This window comes from Lipotes vexillifer, unplaced genomic scaffold, assembly GCF_000442215.2.
Source record: "Lipotes vexillifer unplaced genomic scaffold, Lipotes_vexillifer_v1.1 scaffold1011, whole genome shotgun sequence".
In the NCBI taxonomy this organism is placed as follows: domain Eukaryota; kingdom Metazoa; phylum Chordata; class Mammalia; order Artiodactyla; family Lipotidae; genus Lipotes; species Lipotes vexillifer.
The window spans coordinates 2871418-2898152 of record NW_006787698.1 but is presented as its reverse complement, the minus strand read 5'-3'; the positions used below and the strand labels follow the sequence as shown (position 1 = coordinate 2898152).

The window sequence follows — 26735 nt, the reverse complement described above, 5'->3', positions numbered from 1 at the left end:
TAGCCTCCAGAATTGGGAGAAAATAAATTTATCTTGCTTAAGCCACCTGGTCTGTGGTCCTTTGTTAGGGTGGCCCCAGTAGACTCATATACTGGGTTTAAATCCCAGGTCTGTCTCCTCCTTGCTTTGTGACCTTGAGGAGGACACGTTCCTCTCTGAGCCTCAATTTCTTTCCTCTTCCAGAAAATCTATCTGGGCGACAGTTTGCCTGTTGCCTGCACCCTCGGGATATTTACTGCCCTTCCGTTTCCAGCAATTTCCAGCAGAATCCATCTCACACACTCTGGCTGAAGTCAATTTTTATTTTTTATTTTTGGCTGTAACCCATGGCACGTGGGATCTTAGTTCCCCGACCAAGGATCGAACCCGTGCCCCCTGCATTGGGAGCGCAGAGTCTTAACCACTGAACCACCAGGGGATTTCTTGGCTGAATTCAATTTTAAGAGCCAATCTTGCAGGCAGGTGGAGACTCTTAAGGGTATCTGGTACCTCGGTGTGCCCAAGTTCTAATTTATGAAGGGAATAAATCTGGGAATTGGTTCCATGTATCTTAGAGTGGAGAACTAATATATACACGTGGCCAGACCCCAGTTCTCATCTGTTCTTCATACCTTTCATCATGCGATCGTCATCATTTACAGGTGAGGAAACTGAGGCACACAGAAATTGAGTTTACGGCTCAGGATTATACAGCTGGCAGGTGCCCATTGCTGGAGTGGGAAGCCAGATCTGTTGGGTTTCTAGCACGCCCTGAAACTGGTGTGGGTGGTGGCCAGACACCTGAACCCAAGGCTTGTTGGCCAGGATGCCTGAATTTTGGAAGAAGCCCTGTTAAGACTGGAAGTAATGCAGGGAGGAACGTGTGTCCCCAGATACGTCACCAGGGAGTGTTTGAAGAATGTCGAGACTAAGGAATGAGTACATTCAGGCTTGAAAGCAGAAAGTATAACTCTTAGCATTGTAAAGGAGTTTCAGAATCTTCTAGATCCCTCTCTCCCAGATCCTTAGTACCTCTTTGCTGTTTTCATGATAGAGAGAAGACCAGGGGAGAGGGGACATTTTCCAAGATGGCTCTCATGTCAGTCTTCTCTCCGTCTGGAAAATTTTTAGATTCTTCTGGCCGAGGGGGAACTTCTAGACCTGCACTGTCCAACAGAACGGGCTGCTTTGATGGAAATGGTCTATAGTTGTGCCATCCAATATGGCGGCCACTATCTACATGGTGCTCTTGAAATTGTGGCCAGGGCAACTACATTTTTACTTTTATTTAACTTTCATTCATTTAAATGTAAAAAATGTGAATGTAAAGTCTTATTTAACGTTAGTTGATTGAAATGTCAAAAATAATCAATGCTTGATTCTGTTACTGAACAACTCTTTTGCTTGGAACAACTTGGGGATACAAAGAACCTACCTTTTCAGTGATTCATTTTGTAAAATCTGCATATACAGATTGAGTATTTCTGATAAAAATTTAGCATCCGAATTGAGACCTGGTGCAAGTGTATAAAACACGTGGCATTGGGGAGGCATAGTGTGAAAAAAATCCCATAGATTTTTTTTTGTATTGCTTACATGCTGAAGTGAAGTTTTGGGATACATTGGGTTAAATTAAGAATATTTAATTTCACTGTTTCTTTTTTACCTTTATAGAGAAAATTTAAAATTCTGTATGGCTCGCATCATGTTTCTATTGGATAAGGCTGCTCTAGGCCCTACACACCCTTGTGACCTACAGCGACAAGCTACAGCTCTTGACCTTCCAGTGAAGTAGGCAGAACTTATTGCACTGTTTGTGTAGGTTTTAGTTCTGGTGTTACCTCCTCCGGGAAGCCCTCCTCGATTGTCCTGGACTTAGTCAAATAGCTCACTTTCATTATCTCTTCTAGCCCCTGAAGCTGTCCTTGAATAACTGAGATATCCTCCTCAGTTATACTTTCAGTTGATTTGGGTAGTTAATAGCAACTAGTAGTCTGTGAGATCCAGGGCAGACTCTGTCTTATTCCTTTAATTTTTTTTTTTAACATCTTTATTGGAGTATAATTGCTTTACAGTGTTGTGTTAGTTTCTGCTGTATAACAAAGTGAATCAGCTATATGTATACATGTATCTCCCTATCCTATTGTCCTATCCCTCTTGTCCTATTCCTTGAAGCACTTCCAGTCCTTGGAACAGCAGAAACAGGTCCTCAGCAGATAGTTGCTGAAGGAGTGAACGAAAGAAACTGTCTTTAACAAGCTTCCTCCAGGTTGTCACTGCATGAACATTATTTCATTGTTTCCTTATTTAAGTCAGATTCACCTGCTTCTTAACTTGGTATGTTTTTAAAGAACAAAGACGGAGAAACTGTAACATAGTTCAAGCATAAACTTTGCATTTAATTGCTGGGTTGAAATCCTAGCCTTACCCCTTAAGACTCAGCCTGTGTGAGTTTGATTTGCTCATCACAAAAATGGGCATGGACCACATTTCGTTTATCCACCTCCTCTGGGATTATTCTGAGAATTCATCAAGAGAATGTGCCCGCCAGAACATGGCCAACTGCTTTACATGGTAATTGTTATTAGCTGTCACCAGGACCCCCCATCCTCCGCCGGTCCTCATGGTCCTTCCCTTCCTGTGTGTAGAGTGGTGATTAACCAGGTGTCACTTACTGAGGACCTGAAGCATCTTTCAGGTCCCACCCAGAGGTATTAAAAGCCAGTACAAGGTCTGACATCTATTGCTGGCACCACCTCTAACATCCTCTGGGTATTTTCTGTTCACGCAGTAAATTGCTCTGTTGTCTTAGACTAATAGGGACACATACAGCTTTAATGAGTTGAGTTAGAGTCATTGGAGATTTAAAGAAAAAAAGCAGTTCTTTGTTGTCCACTACAGTTATAGTTGTTTAATTTTTTAATAACAACTTTATTGAGATCTAATTCAATACCATACAATTCACCCATTTAAAGTTTAAATTTAGTGGTTCTTAGTACATTCACAGAGTTGGGCAACCATCACTACAATCAATTTTAGAACATTTTTATCACCCCTCAAAGAAATCCCATACTCTTTAGCTGTCACTCCTCATTTCCCCCGCTCCAAGCCCCTTGAAACCACTAATCTACTTTCTAGGGATTTGCCTATTTTGGACATTTCATGTAAATGGAATCACGCCACATGTGGTCTTTTGTGACTGGCTTCTTTCACTGAGCCTGATGTTTTCAAGGTTCATCCCTGTTGTAGCAGGTGTCAGTGCTTCCCCCCTGTTATCGCTGAATTATCTTCCTTTGTATGGACATGCCACATTTTGTTTATTCATTTGTCAGTTCATGGACATTTGGCTTGTTTCCACTTTTTGGCTCTCATGAATAATGATGCTCTGGGCATTTGTACACACATTTCTGTGTGGACCTATGTTTTCATTTCTCTTGGGTATCTACCTGGGAGTGAAGTTGCTGGGTTATATGGTAACTCTTTGTTTAACCTTTTGAGGGACTGCTAGTCTGTTTTCCACAACAGCAGCTGTACCATTTTCCATTCCCACCAGTAATGTAGGAGGGTTCTGATTTCTCCACATCCTCGTCACCACTTGTTATTGTCTGTCTTTTTAATTTTAGCCATCCTGGTAGGAGTGAAGTGGTATCATTGTGGTTTGGATTTACATTTCCTGGATGTCCAACAGCTGGTTGATCTTTGAATGCATATTCATATCTGATTTTGGTTCTGACACAACTTGGGGAGGATGGTGGGCTGGTGTTCTTTGTACCTGTATCAATTTCACAACTTCGTGTGTGTGTGTGTGTGTAAAACATAGAGTGTGAGGCTCAGGCTTGAGAAGCCCAGACCTGTGGCTGAGTCTAAGCTGTATACTGCCAGATATAATACAGGACACCAAGTTAAATTTGAATTTAACATAAGCGATGAGTAATTTTTAAGGATAAGTATGTCTCAAACATTGCATGGGATATACTTATCCTAAAATGTACTTGCTGCTCATCTGAAATTCATAGTTAACTGGGCGTCCTGCATTTTTATTTGCTAAATCTGGCAACCCTGAATGTTACTGGTGGGTCTTATGTCCTTGGCTGATTGGCTTTGCCTCCTAGAGATCCAGTTTTCCCTTCTGTGGGGTGCGGATGAAGCTTGTTGCGAGGTGTCAGTGGCGTGGTACCTGTCCAGACCTCTGTATGTAGATGCTGTTGATGTGACTGAAGCTGGGAGCCTCAGCCTTGGGTGGCATGAGTGTGTGGGGCTGGAACTGCCGTCCTGGTCCCCTTGAAGCTGCCTCCCAATTTCTGAGTGAGTGAGTGTATGTGTGTGTGCTTGCGTTTTGGCAAGGAGAGGCTGTCTAAAGAATTCAGTTCTACTGAATGTTAACTCCAATATAAGGAACACAGGAGGAGGGAAAGATCCAAATAAGTATATGGAGGAAAGGAAATCAGAGAAGGCTTCCTGGAGGAGGGGACATTTGAACTGGATCTTGAAGGATGATGAGCTGGATTTCAAAATAGGGAGCTAAGGTATAAAGGACTTTGACAGTCAAAGGGGCTAGGGCTACCCTGTTTAGTCCAGTAGCCACTAGCTACACGTGTCTATTTCTGTTTACACTATCTAAAGTAAAATCAAATATTCAGTTCCTCAGTCTTAGATCAGTCGCATTTCAAGTGCTAGACAGCCACAAATGGCTGGTGGCTTCCATAGTGGCCAGTGCATATATAGAACATCTCTATCATTGCAGAAGTTCTGTTGGACTTTGTTGGACTAAGGCAAGGGTCACCAAACTATCACCCCAGGGGGAAACACCAACCCACAGCCTGCTTTTATAATAAAGTTTTATTGGAACACAGCCATATCCACTCATTGTCTTTGGCTGCTTTTGAGCTATAATGGCGGAGTGGGGTAGTCTAAACAGACTGACTGCAAAGCTGAACATATTCACTATCTGAGCCCTTATAGAAAATATTTTCCCACCCTGGTCTAGGGGAATGAAGGCACAGAGCCTAGAGGTGACACCGTGATATGTTTGGGAGAAATAAACAATAACACAATAGCTGACATTAATTGAGCACTTACTGTGTGCCAGCCACTGCTTGGGTGCCTGCATTATTTCACTTATTCCTCTTCATAGGTCATGTTATAGGGAAGGCTTGGAAGGCCCCCTTGGAATTGGAGAGTAGTGGGCAGGCCTGTTTCACGTGGTGCAGGGGATGGTGGGGCAGAACCTTGAGGGCCGCGAGAGGAAAGTGCAGGGTCATGGGGAGACATAGAGGGTGTCAGAGCAATGGAGGGACCACCTGCAGGAGAATGGGTGTGCAGGGTGTTTGTGCAGGGGAGATCAGACTCTCTGGGAAGCCCTTGACACACCCAGGTAAAAGGTAATTAGACCTTGGCTGCCTGCCAGGAGGGCGGGTTGGGAAGGAGTGTTAGGAAAGTGGGAGAATTGACAAAACAAAGTCAGCTCTCCTTGCCCCATTTCTGATGTGGGCACCTTTATCCCCATAAATCCATTTCCTGAAGATCTTCCACACCGACTCACTGGGGACGGCTCCCCTTTCCCCTTCCGCACCTGCTGCATTACTCAATTCCCTGTAATCCCAATGTCTTCATTGCATCATATTTGATGCGATGCTTTTAAGGCTTCTAATGGGTACTGCCAAAGGAATTATTATGATGATGATTTGCCTTTCAGTAGTAATTACTTAGGCACAGACACCTTACAGAGAAAGCCACTGAACTGGGCTGGCTGTAGAATTTACAGGATGCAGTTCAGAATGAAACCTTGGGACCCCTCACTCAAAAATAATTAAGGATTTCAAGACGGAAGAGCGTTAAGCCAAGGGCAGGGCCCTTCTGAGCGGGTGTGGGACCCAGGTCACATGCCCATGTGGCTGGCCCTGCCACTAATTCTTATAAACCATCCATGGGGTGTTTGTTCACCTGTCTTGCTCTCTGCTTGTTTGTCCTTCTAGTGTGCCCCGGCATGGATATCCGGAATAACCTCACCCGGCTGCACGAGCTGGCCAACTGCTCGGTCATCGAAGGACATTTGCAGATCCTATTGATGTTCAAAACGAGACCTGAGGACTTCCGAGACCTCAGTTTCCCCAAGCTCATCATGATCACTGATTACTTGCTGCTCTTCCGGGTCTACGGGCTGGAGAGCCTGAAGGACCTGTTCCCCAACCTCACGGTCATCCGGGGCTCCCGCCTCTTCTTTAACTACGCGCTGGTCATCTTCGAGATGGTTCACCTGAAGGAGCTTGGCCTCTACAACTTGATGAACATTACCCGGGGCTCCGTTCGCATCGAGAAGAACAATGAACTCTGCTACCTGGCCACTATCGACTGGTCTCGCATCCTGGATTCCGTGGAGGATAATTACATCGTGCTGAACAAAGACGACAATGAGGAGTGTGGGGACATTTGTCCAGGCGCTGCGAAGGGCAAGACCAACTGCCCTGCCACCGTCATCAACGGGCAATTTGTGGAGCGGTGTTGGACGCACAGCCACTGCCAGAAAGGTACGTTGAGGTTTTTGGGGGTTCTAAGCCATTTCTTGTGGCTTGTTCATTAGAAAGAAGCTGGAGACATTCACTAGCTCAGGTGGTGGCAAACCTTTTTTTGCAAAGACTCAGATGTTAAATACTTTAAACTTTGCGGTCTGTATGGTCTCTGTTGCAACTACTCAGCCCTGCCATTGGAGCGGGAAAGCAGCCACCCTGCAAGGAGGCGCAATAAACAAGTGGGCGTGGCTGTGTTTCAATAAAACTTTATTTACAAAATCAAGTGTTGGGCCGGATTTTGCCAACTCCTGAGCTAGATGGTTGAATGTTCCTCTTGCTTGAGAGACCAGATGAGAATGGGCTTTACTGTCAAAAACAAAACAAAACAAAAACAAATGTATTTCTTATCTGATTCTAGAAGTGTGACTGCTTGTGGTAGACGTTTGGAAAAAGAACTGTGTAAAGGATAAAAGCAAAGCATCCTTATTTCACAGTTTTGGGGGGATACTTCCTGCTAGTGGCTCTGTTGTGTCTGAATTTAGTTAACTTTCTCTGTCGTTGGGCATTTAGATTATTTCTAGTTTCCACAAAGAGGGATGAACATTTTGGTGTCGAAGCTTTATCGAACATTTTTTTTTTCCCTTCGGGTTTTGCTCTTCCAGAAGTGAAATTTCTGGGTCAAAGTTTCTTGATACCGATTGCCAAATTGCTTTCTGGAAACGTACCAACGGGCACTCCTCCTAGCACTGGCTGAGAGGGAACACCTTGGCTAGCTTTGAGTGTTGTTTGAAAAATCTTTCATAATTTACTGGAAGGAGGAGCTGGTGTGTTGTCATTGTTTCTATTTGCATTTCTTTGATTGCTGTCAGGGTTGAACCTTTTAAAACATGTTTATTTATCATTTGGGTTTTCTCTTCCTGTTCATATCCTTTGTCCATTTATCTTTTAGTACCTTAGTGGTTTTTGAAGTATTAATCTGCATGTTGTTTTCATAGCGAAGACTGTTAACCCTTTGCCAGTTATGTTTTCAGGTGTTTCTGTTCAGGTGTTTCTGATGCGTATACTCTGGCTGTCAGTTGCCAGAGAAGCTTAAAATGTTTATGGAGTTCAGATCTGGGTTTGTGCATGCCTCTCATATTTTATGCTTAGAAAGTCCCTTTCTATCCATAAAGTGAACGTTTTTTTCCTCCAAATTTTCTATCTTAACTTTAATTATTATCATTAAAAAATTTTTGTCCTGGCATTTGGGACCTGTTTGTGTGCATGATTCAAAAGGGTATCCATTTCCCCCCAAATAACTAGTTGGGGTCTCAACCCCAGGTATTGCAGAAATTTACCTGTTCGTCATTGATTTGGGGTCTGTTTCTGGGTATCCCTAAATATGTCTGCCTTTCCTTGCACCGGGGCTGTTACTTTTCTGATACGTATAGTTGTATAATGTTTTGATATCCAGGAAGTCTAGTTCCACCCACACATTCCTTACTTGTTTATTGTTTTATTGACTCTTTTTCACACGTTGTGAAATTCCCTGGGAAGACTTAGCAAATGTGAGATGGAGGCGCGAGAGGGGGGGGGGGGGGGGGGGGGGGGCGCTTAAGGGTTGTATCACAAAAGATAAGGGAAGGGAGAAAGGAGGATCTTCTCACCTGAGCCCAAAGCTATGGGGAAGCCACACAGGGTGAGTCCTGAGTAGAATCTATAGACTCGGCAGGGAGGACTCCTTCGAGCCCCAGGGAGTCCTTCCATTCTGTGAATGCTGGAAGGGAGGAAACAGGAGGTGAGAGAGTGGAGACCTCTCTTTTGAGAGGGCGGTTAGTGAAGGAAAAGAGAATCTCGTGGTTTGTAGATATAGGAGGGAACGATGATTATTATATTGTGGAAAAATCTTGAGAACGTCGGTAGGTCAGGGACACAGAAGCCAAGCTATGACCAAGAAGAAAGATCAAAGCTGGGGCAGAGTCTTGGCTGAAGTAGAGGACCACCCCCCGTGGGTTTGGAATTTTGTAGAACAGGGAGACTTCGAGGTGGGGGTGGGGGGCGGGCTGTGGGTGAATAAGACCATCCAGATGAATTTGGAGGTGAGGGGGTGGTGTTCTCTGACGGTGAGGGGAGGAGAGGCTGTGTAGGACCTGCCATGTTACAAGGACACACAGCTGCAAGGGGAGCCCCGTTATCTTTGTTTTAGAGACCAGAGAGGTTACTTAACTTGCCTAAGGCCACACAGCTAAGAAAAGATGGATGGGGTTTGCACCGCATCTGAGACACAAAAATTGTGTGTGTGTGTGTGTGTTCCCCTCTGTTTAAAGACGGGTGAGCTACTTCTAGCTGGGGTACCAGGGCAGTGAATACTCTTTTATCTCAACGCTCCGTTTTCCAAATTCAGGTTCTTGTTTGAAATGCTCCAGGCTTACGTATCTTGAGATATAATTTAAGACATTCCTCTGTGGATTTATTTCTGTACTCATTTTAGTCAAAATATCCAGGATGGTATTATCTGCAAAAATGTCCCTGATGTTTTGAGCAGGTTTTTTTAATTTTTTCAAGTTTTTTATCTTGTGCTTTTGAGAGCAGGGCTTGTTTTGCCAGCACTGGGGCTTTCATCACTCAAGAAGGTGTGGCTCTGCACGTACGGCTGTGGCGCAGACCTGCCGGATTCCTGTTTCTGGCATCTGGCATCGATGTTTGCTCCTGGTTTGTAATCAGTGGTGGTGTCCCCTAGGGGAAGCGTTGTCCTGTCCTGGTCACAGATGTCAAGAAATGATTGTTTTTTGAACCTACACTCTTGTCTATCAAGTCCAACTCAGATCAGGTTTTTTTCTCTTTTAATTTTTTAATTGTGGTAAAATACACATAACCAAGTTTACCATCTTAACCATTTGAAATACACAGCTCAGTGGTATTAAGTACATTCTTACTGTCGTGCAACCATCCCCACCCTCATCTCCAGAACTTTCTCATCTCCCCAAACTGAAACTCTGTCCCCGTGAAACACTGACTCCCCAGCCCCTCCCCCAGCCCCGGTCTTCACCATCTACTTTCTGTCCCTATGGATTTGGCTTCTCTAGGGACCTCGTGTAAGTGGAATCATGTAGTATTTGTCCTTTTGTGTCTGGCTTGTTTCACTGAATATAATGTTCTCAAGGTTCATCCATGTGGTAACAGGTGTCAGAATTTCCTTCCTTTTTAGGGCTGAATAATATGCCATTGTATGGATGGACCACATTTTGTTTATCCATTCTTCTATCGACGGACACTTGGGTTGTTTCCACCTTTTGGTTATCGTGAATAATGCTGCTATGAAGCTGGGTGTACATTTCTGGCTTTTAAAATGCTGATGTTTCTTTGTTGCTGTGGCTTTGGAAGGCTTACACACCATTTCATGGGACTTTTGAATGTTAAACGGTCCGGAATGACCCTTTAGAAGATACCTCCCTGTCTTAGGCAACAGACACAGGCCTGTGAAAACTATGCGGCAAGTCCTCAATTCCCCTAGAATCCTCTCCAACACCTCCTTGAGCCGTTTTCTTGCATGATTGCCAGGTTCTGGAAACATCTAAGGTCTGGTCAGCATTTGGGATGAAGGTGTTGGGTTGTCCTCTGAACCCAGTTGAAACATTCTCTAAAATGTCCCTTTTTCCACCCGATCCCAAAACAATGCTGCTTTTGGCAGAGAGAGAAAAAGAAGGTTCTCAGTGGCTGAAGTATTTAAAAGGAAAGTCACTGTGGTGTGTGTCTTGATAGGCTTCTCCATCACTCTGTCTACATATTTGGGGTGGAGATGCCAACGGAGGCCAAATGCAAGGAGCCTTGGATGGGCAGAGTGGAGATGGAGTCTTTGTGAGCTGGGTCACAAAGTGTGTTTATTGTGAACCTACTATGTGCCAGGTATTCGGGTCCTCAGGGCCACAGTAGGGACAAGCCCCTGCCTCCTTGGAGAGGACCTTCTGATGGCAGATATAGACATTGAATATGTGACTGAATGCACTTGTAGGAAGAGTTACAAGAGGGGGATCTGTGGGGGAAAGCATGGGATGGAGCCCTAAACTAGTCTTCAGAAAATATCTCCCCTCCCCCCACATAGGTGTGTCATAAAGACCCGAAGGTCAGCCTCACTGGACCCGTTTCCAAGTGGTTACGAGAATTGTTCGGAGTCCTGTTTTGCCGGTCACGGTTCATGAGCTGGACCAAACCAGTGTTTCCCCATCTGAAGAGTGAGGATAATTATGGCACCTGCTTGTCAGGGTTGCAGTTTTGGGCCTAAATGAAATGATGCACGGGGTACACTTATCCTAGCCCCTGACACTTTGTGAATTTTCTGGAAGCTTCTCCTAGACACCGTGAGTCCACCACCCTTTCTGGGCAGGCCAGCCACTGGGTAAGTGTCTGCCAAAGCTTGGCTCCATTTCTGACTTTGGTCTTGGGGCAGGCAGAGGAAAGCCCACCGTGTGACCTGCTGATGAGAGCTGGGTGCTCCTGTGGCCCCAGAGGGAAGATCACTGTGCTTACCTGGTGCCTCAGCTTCTGGGGCTCTGGGGACCCCAAGCTCTGGGCTTTTGGTCGGGGGGAGGGACAGAAACCACAGGACTTGCTTGACCAGCTGCCCCAGGCAAACCCACTGGCATTTTTTTTTTTTTTCCTGGGAGGCCACCCCAGCTGCTCGCTGCCAGTTAGAGGGATGGGTGAGTCTGGGGCACGATGGGTGCCAGGAAACTTGTCGTTGATGCCACATACGGCGGGAGCAGGAGGCAAAGGGAGGTGAGTCTCTCCTTCCTGAGTTTGAGTTTCCATCCATGTTTCAGAGTCTCTGAAAGCTGAGGTGCTCTATTTATATTAAACACTACCTATTTAAATGCACGTACATTCTCTCTTGAAGGGTTTGCTTTTATTTTTATTTTTTTAATTAGTTTTATTTATTATTTATTTTTGGCTGCGTTGGATCTTCGTTGCTGTGCGGGGCTTCCTCTAGTTGCGGCGAGTGGGGGCTATTCTTCATTGTGGTGCGCGGGCTTCTCATTGCGGTGGCTTCTCTTGTTGCAGAGCACGGGCTCTAGGCACGCGGGTTTCAGTAGTTGCGGCACGTGGGCTCAGTAGTTGTGGCACACGGGCTTAGTTGCTCCGCGGCACGTGGGATCTTCCCGGCCCAGGGCTCGAACCCGTGTCCCCTGCATCGGCAGGCGGATTCTTCTTCTTCTTATTATTATTTTTTGCGGTACGCGGGCCTCTCACTGTCGCGGCCTCTCCCGTTGCGGAGCACAGGCTCCGGACGCACAGGCTCAGCGGCCGTGGCTCACGGGCCCAGCCGCTCCGCGGCATGTGGGATCCTCCCGGACCGGGGCACGAACCCGCGTCCCCTGCATTGGCAGGCGGACTCTCAACCACTGCGCCACCAGGGAAGCCCGGCAGGCGGATTCTTAATCACTGTGCCACCAGGGAAGTCCCTGGAATTTTTTAAAATGAACTTTATTTTTGGAGATGATTAGATTTTGTATAGCAGGAAAGAACAAGAGCTCTAGAGACGATGTTTCTGAGCCTCCCCTACCTTCCCCAAGATTGATGATAAGTTGTCACGGACATCCGTAGAAGGAGAGAGATTGTCTCAGATTGGAGTGGTTGAAGAGATGTGGTTTGGTTTGGGTGGCAAATGATGCTTAGAAAGAGGGGAAGGGGGAAGGGTGTTCCAGATGGGTGGAAAGGCAGTGACAAAAGCATAGAGGTCTTGTGGGCAAGAGTAAGGAGGTTGCCTCACGCTGTGAAGAGAGGCTTGTGCCATCGTGTGCTCTGAGTGCCAGAAATTTACCTGCAGGTGTGATGGAGTGATCACAGAGGTTACATTTGGGGCTATATTCAGGATGTGTTGTTTCCACTGATATTGAGTGGACAGTTGTGCTGAGCCAGGGATGTTGCTTGGACCCCAAAGCCCTTGCTGAGTCTGGGACAAAGTCAAAGAAATAACTATAAGGAAATAAGCTAGGTAGGCAGAAAGTGTTTCAGTAGGCTCATGAATGCACTGAAGAATGGTAGACCAGTTAGCCTCATAGTCACCTGGCATCTTGGGGACAGTACTATCCAACGATTTATTAGTGAAGGTACAGACTTAGAATTCTAACAAGTGCTTGGCTTCCTGGAGGAGACATAGGGATACCCATTTAGCTACCTTTTCACTTAGAGAAATAAATCGACCCAATCCTTTGGAAGAAGGTAGGGTGGGGTTAAATAATTATGGAAATGTGGCTGTCTGGTAGCTTGGTAACTGGTCTGACGAGTTTTTCTTTTTCTCCCTCCTACTTGATGAAATTCATTGACCAGTTATTTCCCACTGTGACACCAGACCCTTTGTCAGAATTAAAATCTGTTCTTTGTGGCTGAACACCTGAAATGCCCCAGGGAGGTCCTGTGGACCTCAGCTCCTGCCAGGCTGGGAGCCCAGATGCTCTTTGTGGTCATTACTTCTCTCTCCACACACCTGTGCCTGATAGAACATTCCCTTTCCCAGTAAAAGAGAACTGATGTGGGTGGTGGGGTTTGAAAATTGTATCCTTTATCTCCTCTCCCCTCTCTCCATCTCCCCGCTCCACTCAATCTCCCCACCTCCCCTTCCCCCTCTCCCCTCTCTTTGTCTTGGACTTAGAGTCTTTGCTAGCTCAGGCTAAATGTCTGCTTACACTTAGAGATAAATAATGTCAAGAGTGGGAAACAAACAAACAAAAATAACTGCTTTCCTCTGGGACCCTGTTGTCTGTCATGGGTTGGGCCATCTGAGCAGCAGTAGATTGGGCCACTTTCCTCCAATTGCAGGTGTAGGAAGTGGATTGAGATCTCCCAACCCAGACTCAAGTCACAGGACACAGAGGCACAGGATGAAATATGGTCATCAAATTGGCTCTGGAGGAGCAGCTGGTGGATAAAACCCACAGCTGTCAAATGCCTGGAGGGTTTTGGGTAAAGGATCACTTGACCTTTTTATTATACAAGTTTTTTTGCTTCTTTTTTGTCCCATCAAGGAGGGTCTTGGGTCTTGAATGATGGCTGCAGTCTAGGAAGGGGGTTTGATGGACAGGCTATACCTATGGAGTGTTTCCAAGTGCTCACCTATGGAAGAAACTGTTTTCTTTGGAAGATCTTGTAAGGACAGGGTTTCAAGCCCTGGCACGTAGTCACCCTGGCATCCAGTGTGTGAAGCAGCAGCATTGTTTATCGACTGCTTGCAACGCTTGTCCGCAAGCAAACAGGACTCTTGACACAGGTATCTCATTAGTGGTGACAAGGTTAAGGTTTTCATGTGTGCAGAGAATATCATAGCAGGAGATATGCAAAGCAGGCTTGACCTGAAGCATTCAAGATTTCTTTTCTTTAAAAACAATCTTTTTCACTGTAGTAAAATACACATAAGATTTACTGTTAGTGACATTTAGCACATAAGCCGTGCTGTGCAATCATCACCACTATCTAGTTCCAGAACTTTCCATCACCCCCACAAAGAAACTCTGTGCTCTTAGCAGTCACCCCCATTCCCCCTCCCACCAGCCCCTGGTAACCGTTACAATCTACTTTCTGTCTCTGTGGATTTACCTGTTCTGCATGTTTCATATAAATGGAATCATACAACATGTGGCCTTTTACATCTTGCATCTTTCACTACCTGTGGTTTGGAGCTTTCGCCACAGTGTAGCATATACCAGGGCTTTATGCTTTTCTCTTGAGGAGTAATACTCTATTGTATGGATATACCATGTCTTGTTTATCCATTTACCGACTGACAGACATTTGAGTTATTTCCACCTTTTGGCTATTGTGAATAGGGCTGCTACGAACATTTGTGTACAAGCTTTTGTTTGAATACTTCTTTTCAATTCTCTTGGGGGGATATATCTAGGAGCAGAATTGCTGGGTCATGTGGTAGTGCCATGTTTAAGTATGTTCTATGTCCTTGTATAGAGTCAAGGTTTCTTTCTTTTCCTTTTTTTTTTTTTTTTTTTTTTTTTTTTTTTTTTTTTTTTTTAAAAAAACATTTTAGGGACGTCCCTGGTGGTCCAGTGGCTAAGACTCCATGCTCCCAATGCAGGGGGCCCGGGTTCAATCCCTGGTCAGGGAACTAGATCCTGCATGCCACAACTAAGAGTTTGCATGCCGCAACTAAAGATGCTGCACTCGGCAACCAAGATCCCACGTGCTGCAACTAAGACCCGGTGCAACCAAATAAATAAATAAACATTTGATTATCAAAGAACACACAGATTCAGAAAACCACACAAACCAAATGTACAGCCTAATGAATCTCTTTAAAGCAAACAACCTTATAACTCACCTCCCCCAGTTGAGCAGTAGTACTTTGCCAGAAATCCTGTCTCCAGAGGCCCTACCATGGTTCCCATCCCAGACACAGCCCCCTCTCTCTCCCTAAAATGGTCACTGTCCTGTCTTTTCTACTGGTCATTTCTTTCTTTCTGTATAGTTTTATCACTCGAGTGTGACTCTCTAGACAATATATATAGTTTAGTCTTGACCATTAAAAAAAACGGATATATCTCTTTGGGCCTACGGCAGTGATTCCCTTGGTGATTTTGCCCCCCACCCCCCACCCCAGGGGACATTTGCAATGTCTAGAGATATTTTTGGATGTTGCAAGTTTTGGGGGGTGGGTACTACTGGCGTCGAGTCGGTGGGGGCCAGGGATGCCGCTCAAACCCTACAATGCAGAGAAACCCCTTACCACCTAGAATGATCCAGGGCCAAATGTCTTAGTGCTGAGGGTGAAAGCCCTTGTCTACAGTTCCCCCTCATCCCTTTCTTTTCTTTCCCTTCTTCCTGTTGGAGAACTGGGCGTTCCATTTGGGGCATGTCCCCCCAGTGTGAATGTTGCTGACTGCTCTCTCGTGGCACAGTTCGGCATGGTCCTCTGTCCTCTGGACCCAGAACCAGGGTCAGACTCAGGTTCTATTCCTTCAGTGGACTTTATTTAACACCTGCTTCATCCCCACCCCAGCACTATTTGCAACAGACCATTTTGAGAGGTGATCATTTTGGCCACTTCTCTGGAGCATGGCTATGGGAGGTGGTGTGCTCTTCAATCATTATTTTTTTCTTTTTCAAAAATCTGAAAATCTTGTTATGTAGTCGAATAGTACTCACTGGCCTCTCTTTTTCAGTTTGTGATAAACAAGGCACAGACTGAACTTTGTAACAAAACTCTGTGTTCTTTACCAAGGCAAGTTTTGCTAAGAAAATTATTTTTATAAGCGAGGGAGGTATGAAGGTTATTTGCAGAGGAATGTTACAAGGGCGAGAAAAAAAAAAAACCCAAGAAGTTGACCTCAGGATTCGTGGTTGTACAGAAGACAGCATAGTCAGAAGACCTTGAGAGACGTGTCAGAAGTAAAACAGTAGGTGAATCTGAGAAAGGAAATATGTCCCATGTAGGGATGAGTTTGATGGAGAAAAAGCTGGAGAATTGTCTTAAAGAGGCCCATGTGGTTCAGATGAGGGCATAATTCTTCACGGGTTTTCACAGTTTCGAAAGGATGTCTTTGTGACCCACAAGCCTGGTGCCCTGCCTGACTTGATTTGAGGACTCCTGGCCATTGGGAGGGTTATATTTATGCGATAGTGTCTCCTATTGGGGAATGCAAATAACAGCAGTGGGCATTTGGTAGAATGAAAAATAGGACATGCGGGACCTAAAGTGAAGGATATGTTGGCATGTTGGCCCCAAGGTCTTGGAAGGAAGGAGGAAGGAAGCTGACATAGACCCAGTTCCTAAGAGTTACAAATACAGAATCAAAGAAGTCCGAAAATGACATCAATTCTTTCCCCCTTGACGAAAAGTGCAAATGTTGCCTATACAGAGGTAAACGAATGTCTAAGTTTTTCCTGACTCCATTAAGTAGCTCTAGGAAGGGGTCTAGCCAGCCTGGAAGGGACAATGTTAATCAGTTCTTCAGAACCTGTTCTTGCTATAGCTGAATAAGTGTAGGGTAGGGGGTCCCTGGACAAAGAGAACCAGGGATGGCTTTCTTGACATAAGAGAACCCATTGTGGTCTAAGCCCTTTTGTGATTAAGCCCAGCTGTAATGCTTACCTTGAATAGGTCTCAGTAATTAATAATTTTTTTTTTTTTTTTTTTTGGCCGCGCAGCTTGCGGTATCTCCGTTCCCCCCCACCCCCCGACCGGGGATTGAACCTGGGCCACAGCAGTGAAAGCCTGGAATCCTAGTCACTAGACCACCAGGGAACACCCAGCAATTAATGATCTTAAGGGAGGGAATGCAGAAACAAGGGAGGAGCAGTAAGAAACAATAGTGCAGCCTTAGGGCAGGGTCCTGGTTCCTCATAATATACATACGTATTATGTATATGTATTACATACATAATAATATACCTTTGAGTTCTGCAGGAACTAAAACCCCCACCCAGGTGGAGGATGGAAGGATGATGTCCCGACTTCAGTCAACTAAATCTTGGACTCTGTCAACCTTTGGCCCAATTCTATACTGAATTCTCCTCTGCTCAAGTCCCCTCATAGATGTGCACGTACCCTTAGCTTAAAGCTTCCCCAGTTTTGCTGTCTGGGGAGACACTGCTTTGGGAAAGATCCCCGGTCTTCTCCTTACTTGGAGCAAGTAATAATAAATCCTTTCTTCTCCCGATCTTTGGAAACCTGGTTTCGAATCTTGAGTCTGGTGTGTGACCTTGGACTTGCTCTTCTTAGCCTCTGTTTCCTCATCTGTAATGAGGAAATGGCAAGGGAACCAGCCTCAAAGTTTTTTCCTTACTTTTAACTGATACCTTTTCTTTTTTTTTTTTCTGCGGCACGCGGGCCTCTCACTGTTGCGGCCTCTCCCGTTGCGGAGCACAGGCTCCGGACGCGCGGGCTCAGCGGCCGTGGCTCACGGGCCCAGCTGCTCCGCGGCACCTGGGATCTTCCCGGGCCGGGGCACGAGCCCGGGTCCCCCGCATCGGCAGGCGGACTCTCAACCACTGCGCCACCAGGGAAGCCCGATACCTCTTCTTTTGATAAAAATTTTAAAAATCCCGTTCCTCTTCTCTGAGTTTGATTTTTTTCCCCCTTAAAGATAAGGTATAACAATGAATATTTTTTCAACCTTTGTAAGCCCTTGAGAGTCTCTGGAATAGAGGAAGGAGTGTCTTAGGAAAGTTGAACGTAACAAAGAAGCCATTATAGGGACATCTGAGCAAGAGGAACAAGGAACGGGTAGGTGTGTCGACTGGGGCCGAGAGTGTCATCATGTCTATGGGTGACCAAGAGTGAGGAATGTGGCAGCTCCTTCTCGGCTTCTTCTCTTTCTCTGCGGAACAGGGAACAGAGTGGAGCACCAAATTCAGTTCTGGCTGTCAGCTGGGATGCTTTGTTTTTTCTCCCTGCAGAAAAGACATCAATGTTTTCTCCCTCTCTAGCTTGGGTTTGGATCCTATCATGGTCTCCAGCTTCCAAGAGCAGCAAGAGATCAATCCCCAGCCCTCAAGTGCTTTTCAAATCTCTTTTTGCATCACGTATGCTAATGTTCCGTTGGTCAAAGCAAGTAACATGGCTAAGACAAGCTTGAAGGAAGAGGGTGGATATAGATGCCACCTGTGGATTGGAGGGGAGACATTTGTGACTTTTTTTTTTTTTGCCATCTACCACAAAATCCCAGGGTGGGAAACAACAATGGGACTCATGAAACATTTTAGCCAGGACTTAGAGCTTGATCAAACACCCAAGACTGTGTATGGCATAACTGAAAATCTAAAATGATTTTCCTTAGTAGTTATTTAATTTCCTGGATTCCAGTTGTTGAATAATCAATTCCTTTCCTAAAGACTTTTAATGTTTTCTTTATCTTTTATTAAGTGCAATAAAAAACCAGGATCTGCTTCAGAGATATCAATTCTGTTTCATTCATCTGTGCCTCTTTAGTACCATGCTGGTTTTATTGCCATAGATTTAGAACATGTTTTATTGATGGTAGATTCAGGTTTTTTTCCTATTACACTTTTTCAAAGTGTTTATCCTTCTTGTTGAATTTAAGAATCTCCAAATCTACCTCCTCCAGTACACATGAAATCCACCGAAATTTTGATTAAAAAATTGCATTAACCTGTAAATCTATAAATTAACTTGAGAAATTGATACCTTAATATTTTTCCTTTCCATGCAGGTATGTGATCAGTGTCTCTGTTTTTTCAAATCTTTTCATATTGTGCTTTTAAAAATATTTATCCCATATATTTCTTGCTGTGATGATTTCTGATTCCTGTAACACAGAGTTTTGGTTGTTAGTTGTTGCTACTGTGAATAAGCATATTTATCCTGAATACAGATCCTTTAGTGAAATTGATTCGTAGGTTTTAAATATTTTTATTCATTGTGTGCAATTTTATTCTCTACAATTAAAAAAAAAAATCTCGTCTAAATGTTGTACCTCTCATTTCATTTTAAATCTTATTCTACTGACCAGGGCTTCAAGACTAATATTAAATATTTAACAATGGTATTATCTGACAATCATGTTTAATAGATTTCCTAGTATAAAATCACCCCTGCTTTCCTGTGTGGTAAACCCTACTAGGTTGTGATGAATTATGCTTTTACTATAATGTTGAATTTGATTTGCTAGGTTTGCTTTGTTTTGTTTTTATGGATCTTTGCCACCTGTGATCACGAGAGGAACTGTGTTATGTTTTTGGTCTGTTTTACTTTGCAATCTCTTCATCAGGTTTTGTTATCTGATATCCTAGCCACATAAAATGAACAAGACAAGTTTCCATTTTAAATGTTTTAGAATTATGGCATCAGGACTAACACTTCCTTGAAAAACCGATTATTTGTTAGAGAAATCACATGGTGCAATAAATTTTTGAGGAAACAATTCTTTAGTAACTTAAAAAATTTGTATACCAGCTTGTTAGAGAATTCAGTCTAAAATTTTTTTTAACCTCTGGTGAGATCTTTTTGAGTCAGCTTTTGTGATTTGTATTTTATTAGGGATCATTTCATTGAAATGTTCAGATTTAATAGCATGTTATTAAATATCTTGTTGGCATATTCTCCTTTACATCTACTTAGATTTGCCAGTTTTGATCTTTTATTTTTTTCTTCAGCAAAGCAGATCTTGGATTTATTTATCAATTCTCTTTTCTCACATTCATTAGTTACTGTTATAATCTGAATTCTTTTCATCTTTAGATTATTCTGAGTCATGATTTTGCTTCTTTTTTCCCGTCTGGTGTGAAATGTTTAGATGACTCAGCAGGCACCTAAATCCTTTTTGGAATAAATTGGGGAATGAATGAGTGAAGACTTTAATACCATACTTTTTTTAAAATTTAAATAAGGAGAATTCTTTCATATGGAAAGAGCTAGTACTTTTAATACAATTAAAGCTTTTAAGGCCATGAATTCACCCCTGAACATGGCTTTGGCTGCCTTCACAGATTTTGGCTATATAACATTTTTGTTTTCTAAAGAGTTTGTGAAGTTAATTTTGATTTGTTATTTTTGATAATCATTATCATGAAAGCTGCTTACTATCTTTTAATCACTTTATATAAATTATCTCATTCTGTCTTCATAGGCACCTTAAAAATCGTCCTTGTTTTACAGCCTGGCTTAGTTCCAGAAGTGGTAAAGTGACTTGCCCAGGGTCATACAGATAATGGGGTAGGGGCAGAGTAGGACTGGAATTTAGTTCATGGTCTTATTTCTAAACCACAGGCCTTTTTGACTATGCTACACTGCCTCTCCAGTTGAGTGAGTTAGGGTTTTAAAAACAATTAACTGTTCATTTGAATGGGTTGTCTCAATTTCCAGTTGATAGGGTTTAAAAAAAATTTAACTTGTTGTGACCTGTAGAGTTTCTGCATTTTATAATTGCTTGTGGCTTCTTGGTAGCTGAGTGTCTGTTTACTCTGGCTTCTGTAATTGTTGTATACAAGCTGGAAGAGTCAGTGAACTTAGAATCAAAGCTCAGAATCTACAGTGCCACGAGGAAACATTCCCCTGGGACCCACATGCATGTGGAGTGTGAAAATAAAGGCTTAACTTCACTGGCAAAATGTCTCTGCCCTACGAGAGTTAGGAATTGTTTCTGCAGAGTTCTTATTCCATGCTCCCTCTGTTATCCCAGCTGCCTTGCCTCTCAAGACATCTGGAACTAGTTTTTCCAAACACACTTTCTCTCTCCTTGCCTCATCATGTGCTTATGGTTTTGTGATGCTGGCTTAAAAGTGTGAGGGCTGGGCCAGGGCTGAACCTGACCTGTGGGCTGGCCTGCTGTTTGGCCCTCATTTCTATTTCTGGGTCTTGCTCTCAGCGTGAGGATGCTGAGAGTCAGTGTGACTTGCTGTGACGTAATGCAGTCAAACCTTTCCTTTAAAATGGCTTGTGATTCATCTTTATTTTTATGGACTGTGTGTCACGTTCGAAATATTACAGTAGGAGTTTTCATTTGAAATCTAATAGAGGTTTTAATCTGCCATCTGGAATCTGTGTTTCTTACACGTTTTTATTGTTCATGACTAAGAGTGGTGTTGGGGAGGGTGGGTTTGGCCATAGACTTAACATCCACCCAGAGGATTAGGTCTGTTATCCAAAACCTCATTTTCTCTGTCTTGGCTGCAGCCAGAGACTGAGGGTGGGTTGCTGATCCTAAAGGAGTCTTCCCTTGTATTTATTTTCTTTTTCTTTTTAAACCAAAACCTTTTCATTTTTTTTTTTTTGCGGTATGCGGGCCTCTCACTGTTGTGGCCTCTCCCGTTGCGGAGCACATGCTCCGGACGCGCAGGCTCAGCGGCCATGGCTCATGGGCCCAGTCGCTTCGCGGCATGCGGGATCTTCCCGGACCGGGGCACGAACCCACGTCCCCTGCATCGGCAGGCGGACTCTCAACCACTGTGCCACCAGGGAAGCCCAAAACCTTTTATATTTAATTATTATTTTTTAATTTTATTGAAGTTTAGTTGATTTACAATGTTGTGTTAATTTCTGCTGTATAGCAAAAGTGATTCAGTTATACACACACACACACACACACACACACATACACACATAGATATATATATACACACACATTCTTTTTCATATTCTTTATTGTTATGGTTTATCATGGTATATTGAATATAGTTCCCTGTGCTATACAGTAGGACCTTGTTGTTTATCCACCCTATATATAATAGTTTGCATCTGCTAATCCCAAACTCCCAATCCATCCCTTATCCACCCCACTCCCCCTTGGGAACCACAAGTCTGTTCTCTATGTCTGTGAGTCTGTGAGTCTGCAAAACCTTTATTTTTAATAGCTCCTAAGATATACAACATGCAACATATTCAGTGTTGATCTTACATCATAAATTTTGTATTATTTAACATAGAATTATAGACAGGTTTAAAACTTAAAAACTATTAAATATTAAACACAGATGTAGTGAATAAAAGTCACCATTTTCCCCCCACATCTTTCCCCCAAATTAACAAGGTCGGACTTTTAAGTTTGGGTCACAGTGGAGGGTGTGGGAAGGGTATATCATGGCTTTAACATGCATTTTCTTGATCACTAGCAAATTTGGTTCTCTCTTAATATTTATGTTTATTGCCTATTCATGTTGTCTCTTCTATTTTTTCTTTTCTTTCTTTTTTTTTTGAGGTATGCGGGCCTCTCACTGTTGTGGCCTCTCCTGTTGTGGAGCACAGGCTCCGGACGCACAGGCTCAGCGGCCATGGCTCACGGGCCCAGCTGCTCCGCGGCATGTGGGATCTTCCCGGACCGGGGCACGAACCCGTGTCTCCTGCATCGGCAGGCGGACTCTCAACCACTGCGCCACCAGGGAAGCCCTATTTTTTCTTTTTTAAATGTAATGAGTTTAGGCAGGGTTTCTCAACCTCAACACTACTGACGTTTTGACCTGAATAATTCTTTGTCACGGTGGGACCATCCTGTGTATTGTAGGATGGTGAACAGCATCCCTGGCCTCCACCCACTAGATGCCGGTAGCACCCCACCAAGTGGTGACAATCCAAAATGTCTCCAGACATCATTGCCAAATATCCCCTAGTTGAGAAATACTGCTCTCAAGCAAATAATCTTGTTTCTTTCACCCAGTTCAAGAAGCTTGTTTCTTTTTGCCAGTTCCCACTTAATCCCCTCTATGGGCCATGTCCACCCCACTCCCTTTCACGTCTCCCAAAGCAACAAGTGTCCTGACTTACAGTAAGCACTGCCTTGCATTCTGTATAGTTTTACCACCCAAAGGGCATCCCTACATTCTATGGTTTATTCTTGCCCATTTCAAAACCTTTTATTATGTCTTTTTTAAAATGCATAATCTTTATTTCATAAGTTATCTATGTTTATTTCAGAAAAATATAGATAAAGGTATCAGGTCACCCTAATATCCACTGTCCAAGAGCTATGACTTCTTAATTTTGATGCAAGATCTTCCATAATTTTCTCTGCAAACGTATATGTGTCAATTGGAATCCTATTATGCATTAAAGAAAATGAGATGATATGATGCCATATGATACCAATGTTGCCTGTTTTTTTCCCCCTCTTACATCTATTAAGGCTCTTTCCATGTAAATATGAATCTATGCCACACGTTTTTAAAATAAATTTATTTATTTTTGGCTGCATTGAGCCTTCGTTGCTGCGCGTGGGCTTTCTCTAGTTGAGGTGAGCGGGGGCTACTCTTCGTTGCGGTGCGCAGGCGTCTCATTGCGGTGGCTTCTCTTGTTGCGGAGCACGGGCTCTAGGCGCGCAGGCTTCAGTAGTTTGGCACGTGGGCTCAGTAGTTGTGGTTCGCGGGCTCTAGAGCGCAGGCTCAGTAGTTGTGGCTCACGGGCTTTGTTGCTCCGCGGCAGGTGGGATCTTCCCGGACCAGGGCTCAGACCCGTGTCCCCTGCATTGGCAGGCGGGTCCTTGTCTTCAGTCTTGCTGTGCACAGACACCCCTCATCACTCACGTGGGCCCCCACTCTCCCTCTGACACATCACCTACGTTTCCAAACTCTCTTCCTCAATGTACGACACATCATGTTGGTCCCTGCACATAGGTCTTCAGAGGCTTTCATTTACTTCCGGTTGGAATCAGATCTGGATACAAAAGCTGCGTCATTCTGCAGCCCACATTTCCTGGGGGCTTACTCTGTGCCTGACGCTATTCTTAGAGCTTTACAGGCAGACCTCGGAGATACTGTTGGTCGAGTTCCAGGCCCCTGCAATAAAGTGAATATCCCAATAAAGCCAGTCACATGGATTTTTTGGTTTCCCAGTGCATACAAAAGTTGTTTGCTCTATACTGTAGTGTCTTAAGCGTGCAAGAGCATTATGTCTAAAAAAAAAGAAATGCACATAACTTTTTTTATTGGCTGTTCTCCTCGGCTTGCGGGATTTTAGTTCCCTGATCAGGGATTGAACCCGGGCCACTGCAGTGAAAGTGCTGAGTCCTAACCACTGGAAGGCCAGGGAATTTCCACAACATACATAACTTAATTAAAGAATCCTTTATTGCTACAAAATGCTAGCCATCATCTGAGCCTTCAGTGAGTCATAATCTTTTTGCGATAGCAACATCAAAGATCACTGATCACAGGTCACCCTAATAAATATAATGAAAGTGACAGAGTTTGAAATATTGCAGGCATTACCAGAATGTGACACAGAGACACGAAGTGAGCCAATGCTGTTGGAGAAATGGCACCAATAGACTTGCTTGAGGCAGGGTTGCCACAAACCTTCGATGCGTAAAAAACGCAATAAAGCAAAGTGGAAGAAAGCAAAGAGCGATGAGACAAGGTATGCCTGTATGCATATTGATACATTTCATCTTCTCGATGACCCCAAATCGATGCTGCTGTTATCCACATTCTACAGATGGGAAAACTGAGCACCAGAGAGATTAAGTAGCTTTTTGCTCCGGATCACACACTTCTTCCACTAATCCTCTCATGAGCCCCCCACCCTCATGGCCTCATCTGACCCTTATTACTTTCTAAAGGCCCCATCTCCCAATACCGTCAAATTGCGGGGTATGGCTTCCACATGTTAATTTGGGGGGCACACAAGCATTCAGCTCATAACATTGCAGGTGACAGTCTCATATGCCAAGGTATCAGGATGAACAATTGAGAGACATGTCTTTATCCCAGCCCTGCCCTGTGTCCAGTCCAAGGCTGAGAGGTAGGGGATACACACGTGGAAGGTGGGTTGACTGTCCTCTGGGACCTGTGATTTTGGGGTGCAAATAAAGCTCACCTTTATTTAGATCTTGGCTTTTAAAATTTTGGATATTTGTTTTTCAAATTTAATTTGGAAAAATAGTACACATATTTTATGTTGATGGGATGAATTGTGTCCTCCCAGAATTCATATGTTGAAGTCCCAGGCCCCACCCAGTATCTCAAAATATGACCATATTTGGAGATGGGACCTTTGAAGGAGTAATTAAGTTAAAATGAGGTCATTTGGATTCCAGTATGACTGGTGTCCTTCTAAGAAAAGGAAATTTGGACACAGACCTGCGTGTGCACAGAGAGAGAGCCGTGTGAAGACAGAGGGAGAAGACAGCCATCTGTAAGCCATGCAAAGAGGCTAACCCTGCCAACACCTTGATCTTGGACTTTTAGGCTCCAGAATCATAAGAAAACACATTTCTGTTGTTCAAGCCACCCAATCTGTGGTAGTTTGTTATGGCAGCCCTAGCTAACTAATACACACACACACGCACACACACGCACACACTAGTTGGTTTTCATGGATGAGTTTTGACAAAAGTGCACACCATGTAACCACCACCACAATCAAGATACAGAATGTTCCCATCACCCTCAAAAGTTCCCTCATGCTCTTAACAATTTTTTTTATTGGAGTATAGTTCATTTACAATATTGTGTTAGTTTCAGGTGTACAGCAAAGTGAATCAGTTATACATATACGTATATCCACTTTTTTTTAGATTCTTTTCCCATATAGGTCATTACAGAGTATTGAGTAGAGTTACGTGTGCTATACATAGGTTCTTATTAGTTATCTATTTTATATCATAGTATATTATAGTTATCTATTTATATTATAGCAGTATGTATATGTCAATCCCAATCTCCCAGTTTACCTCCCACCCCAGGCTGTATTTTTAAAGCTGTTCAGAAGTTTCCATCAACAGGGTTGTGTCCACAAACATCAAATTGTCAAATTTAATTTGTTTTAGATAAAACAACTCAGATGTCAAGTTCAAGGAAACACTTTGTCGTTGCGATGAAGGGTTCAGATGAGTTTAAATCTCAGCCCATTGTTAACTGACAACAACTCTGTTTATCCTTTTGGGGCCTTTGCTTTCCCACCTGTAAAAGATAAAACTCCTCATGGAGTTGCATGGTAACACACATAAAATATTTAGCACATAGTAAGCAGTCATTTATGATACCACAGCTCAGATTAAGGCGTGTGAAAGAGAAAGCAGTCGTCTATCAACCATGCTTTAAAAAATAGTTGTCTAATTTGTTTTGTTAAAAACAAAACGCACATACACACATACAGAAATGTATACTCTGTATCCATTCAACTGTCAATGAACATTTAGGTTGCTTCCATGTCTTGGCTATTGTAAATAGTGCTGCTATGAACATTGGGGTACACGTATCTTTTTGAATTAGAGTTTTGTCTGGATATATGCCCAGGAGTCGGATAGCTGGATCATATGGTAACTCTACTTTTAGTTTTTTGAGGAGCCTCCATACTGTTCTCCATAGTGGCTGCATCAATTTACATTCCTTCCAACGGTTCACTTTGCTAAGAGTCAGAATAAACAGATCTTTTAATAGTTGAGAGAAAATAAATAAAAGATAGCTTTCCTGGGCTGCTCAAAGTTGCAGGGACTGGACAGCCTTGGTATGAAGGTATTGAATGTCATGGATGATAGGGAAGTTCAGTGGTGTGTGTGTGTGTGTGTGTGTGTGTGTGTGTGTGTGTGTGAGAGAGAGAGATGGAGTTTCTGTCTTTGTTGGTGATGTTCTGTCATTGGCAGTGGCTCAGAGCACTTGGCTTCAGGGCTTTAGTGGGGACATTTCTTGAAACCTGTAGTCATGTTTTATTTTTTAAATACCCCTACCTAGCACACGCCAGGGCACACAGGGAGCTACTATGATTTGTAAACTGGGACTGCCACTTACTAGCTGTGGGATCCCAGTCAAGTTACTGGAATTCTCTTGGGGGTACCTCAGTTTTCTCATCTGTAAAATGGGAATACACTAGTCCCC

The 26735-nt window shown here is 43.7% G+C and overlaps 1 protein-coding gene across 2 annotated transcripts in view; it reads left to right on the top strand.

Moving 5' to 3' along the window:
- The window catches only part of INSR (insulin receptor), a 125383-nt gene that overhangs the window by 10766 nt on the left and 87882 nt on the right, over nt 1-26735 (top strand). For both annotated transcript variants that reach the window (XM_007460586.1, XM_007460587.1), the window contains exon 2: nt 5955-6506. In XM_007460586.1, the coding sequence (XP_007460648.1) occupies nt 5955-6506 (552 nt within the window). The remainder of the gene's footprint in view (nt 1-5954; nt 6507-26735) is intronic.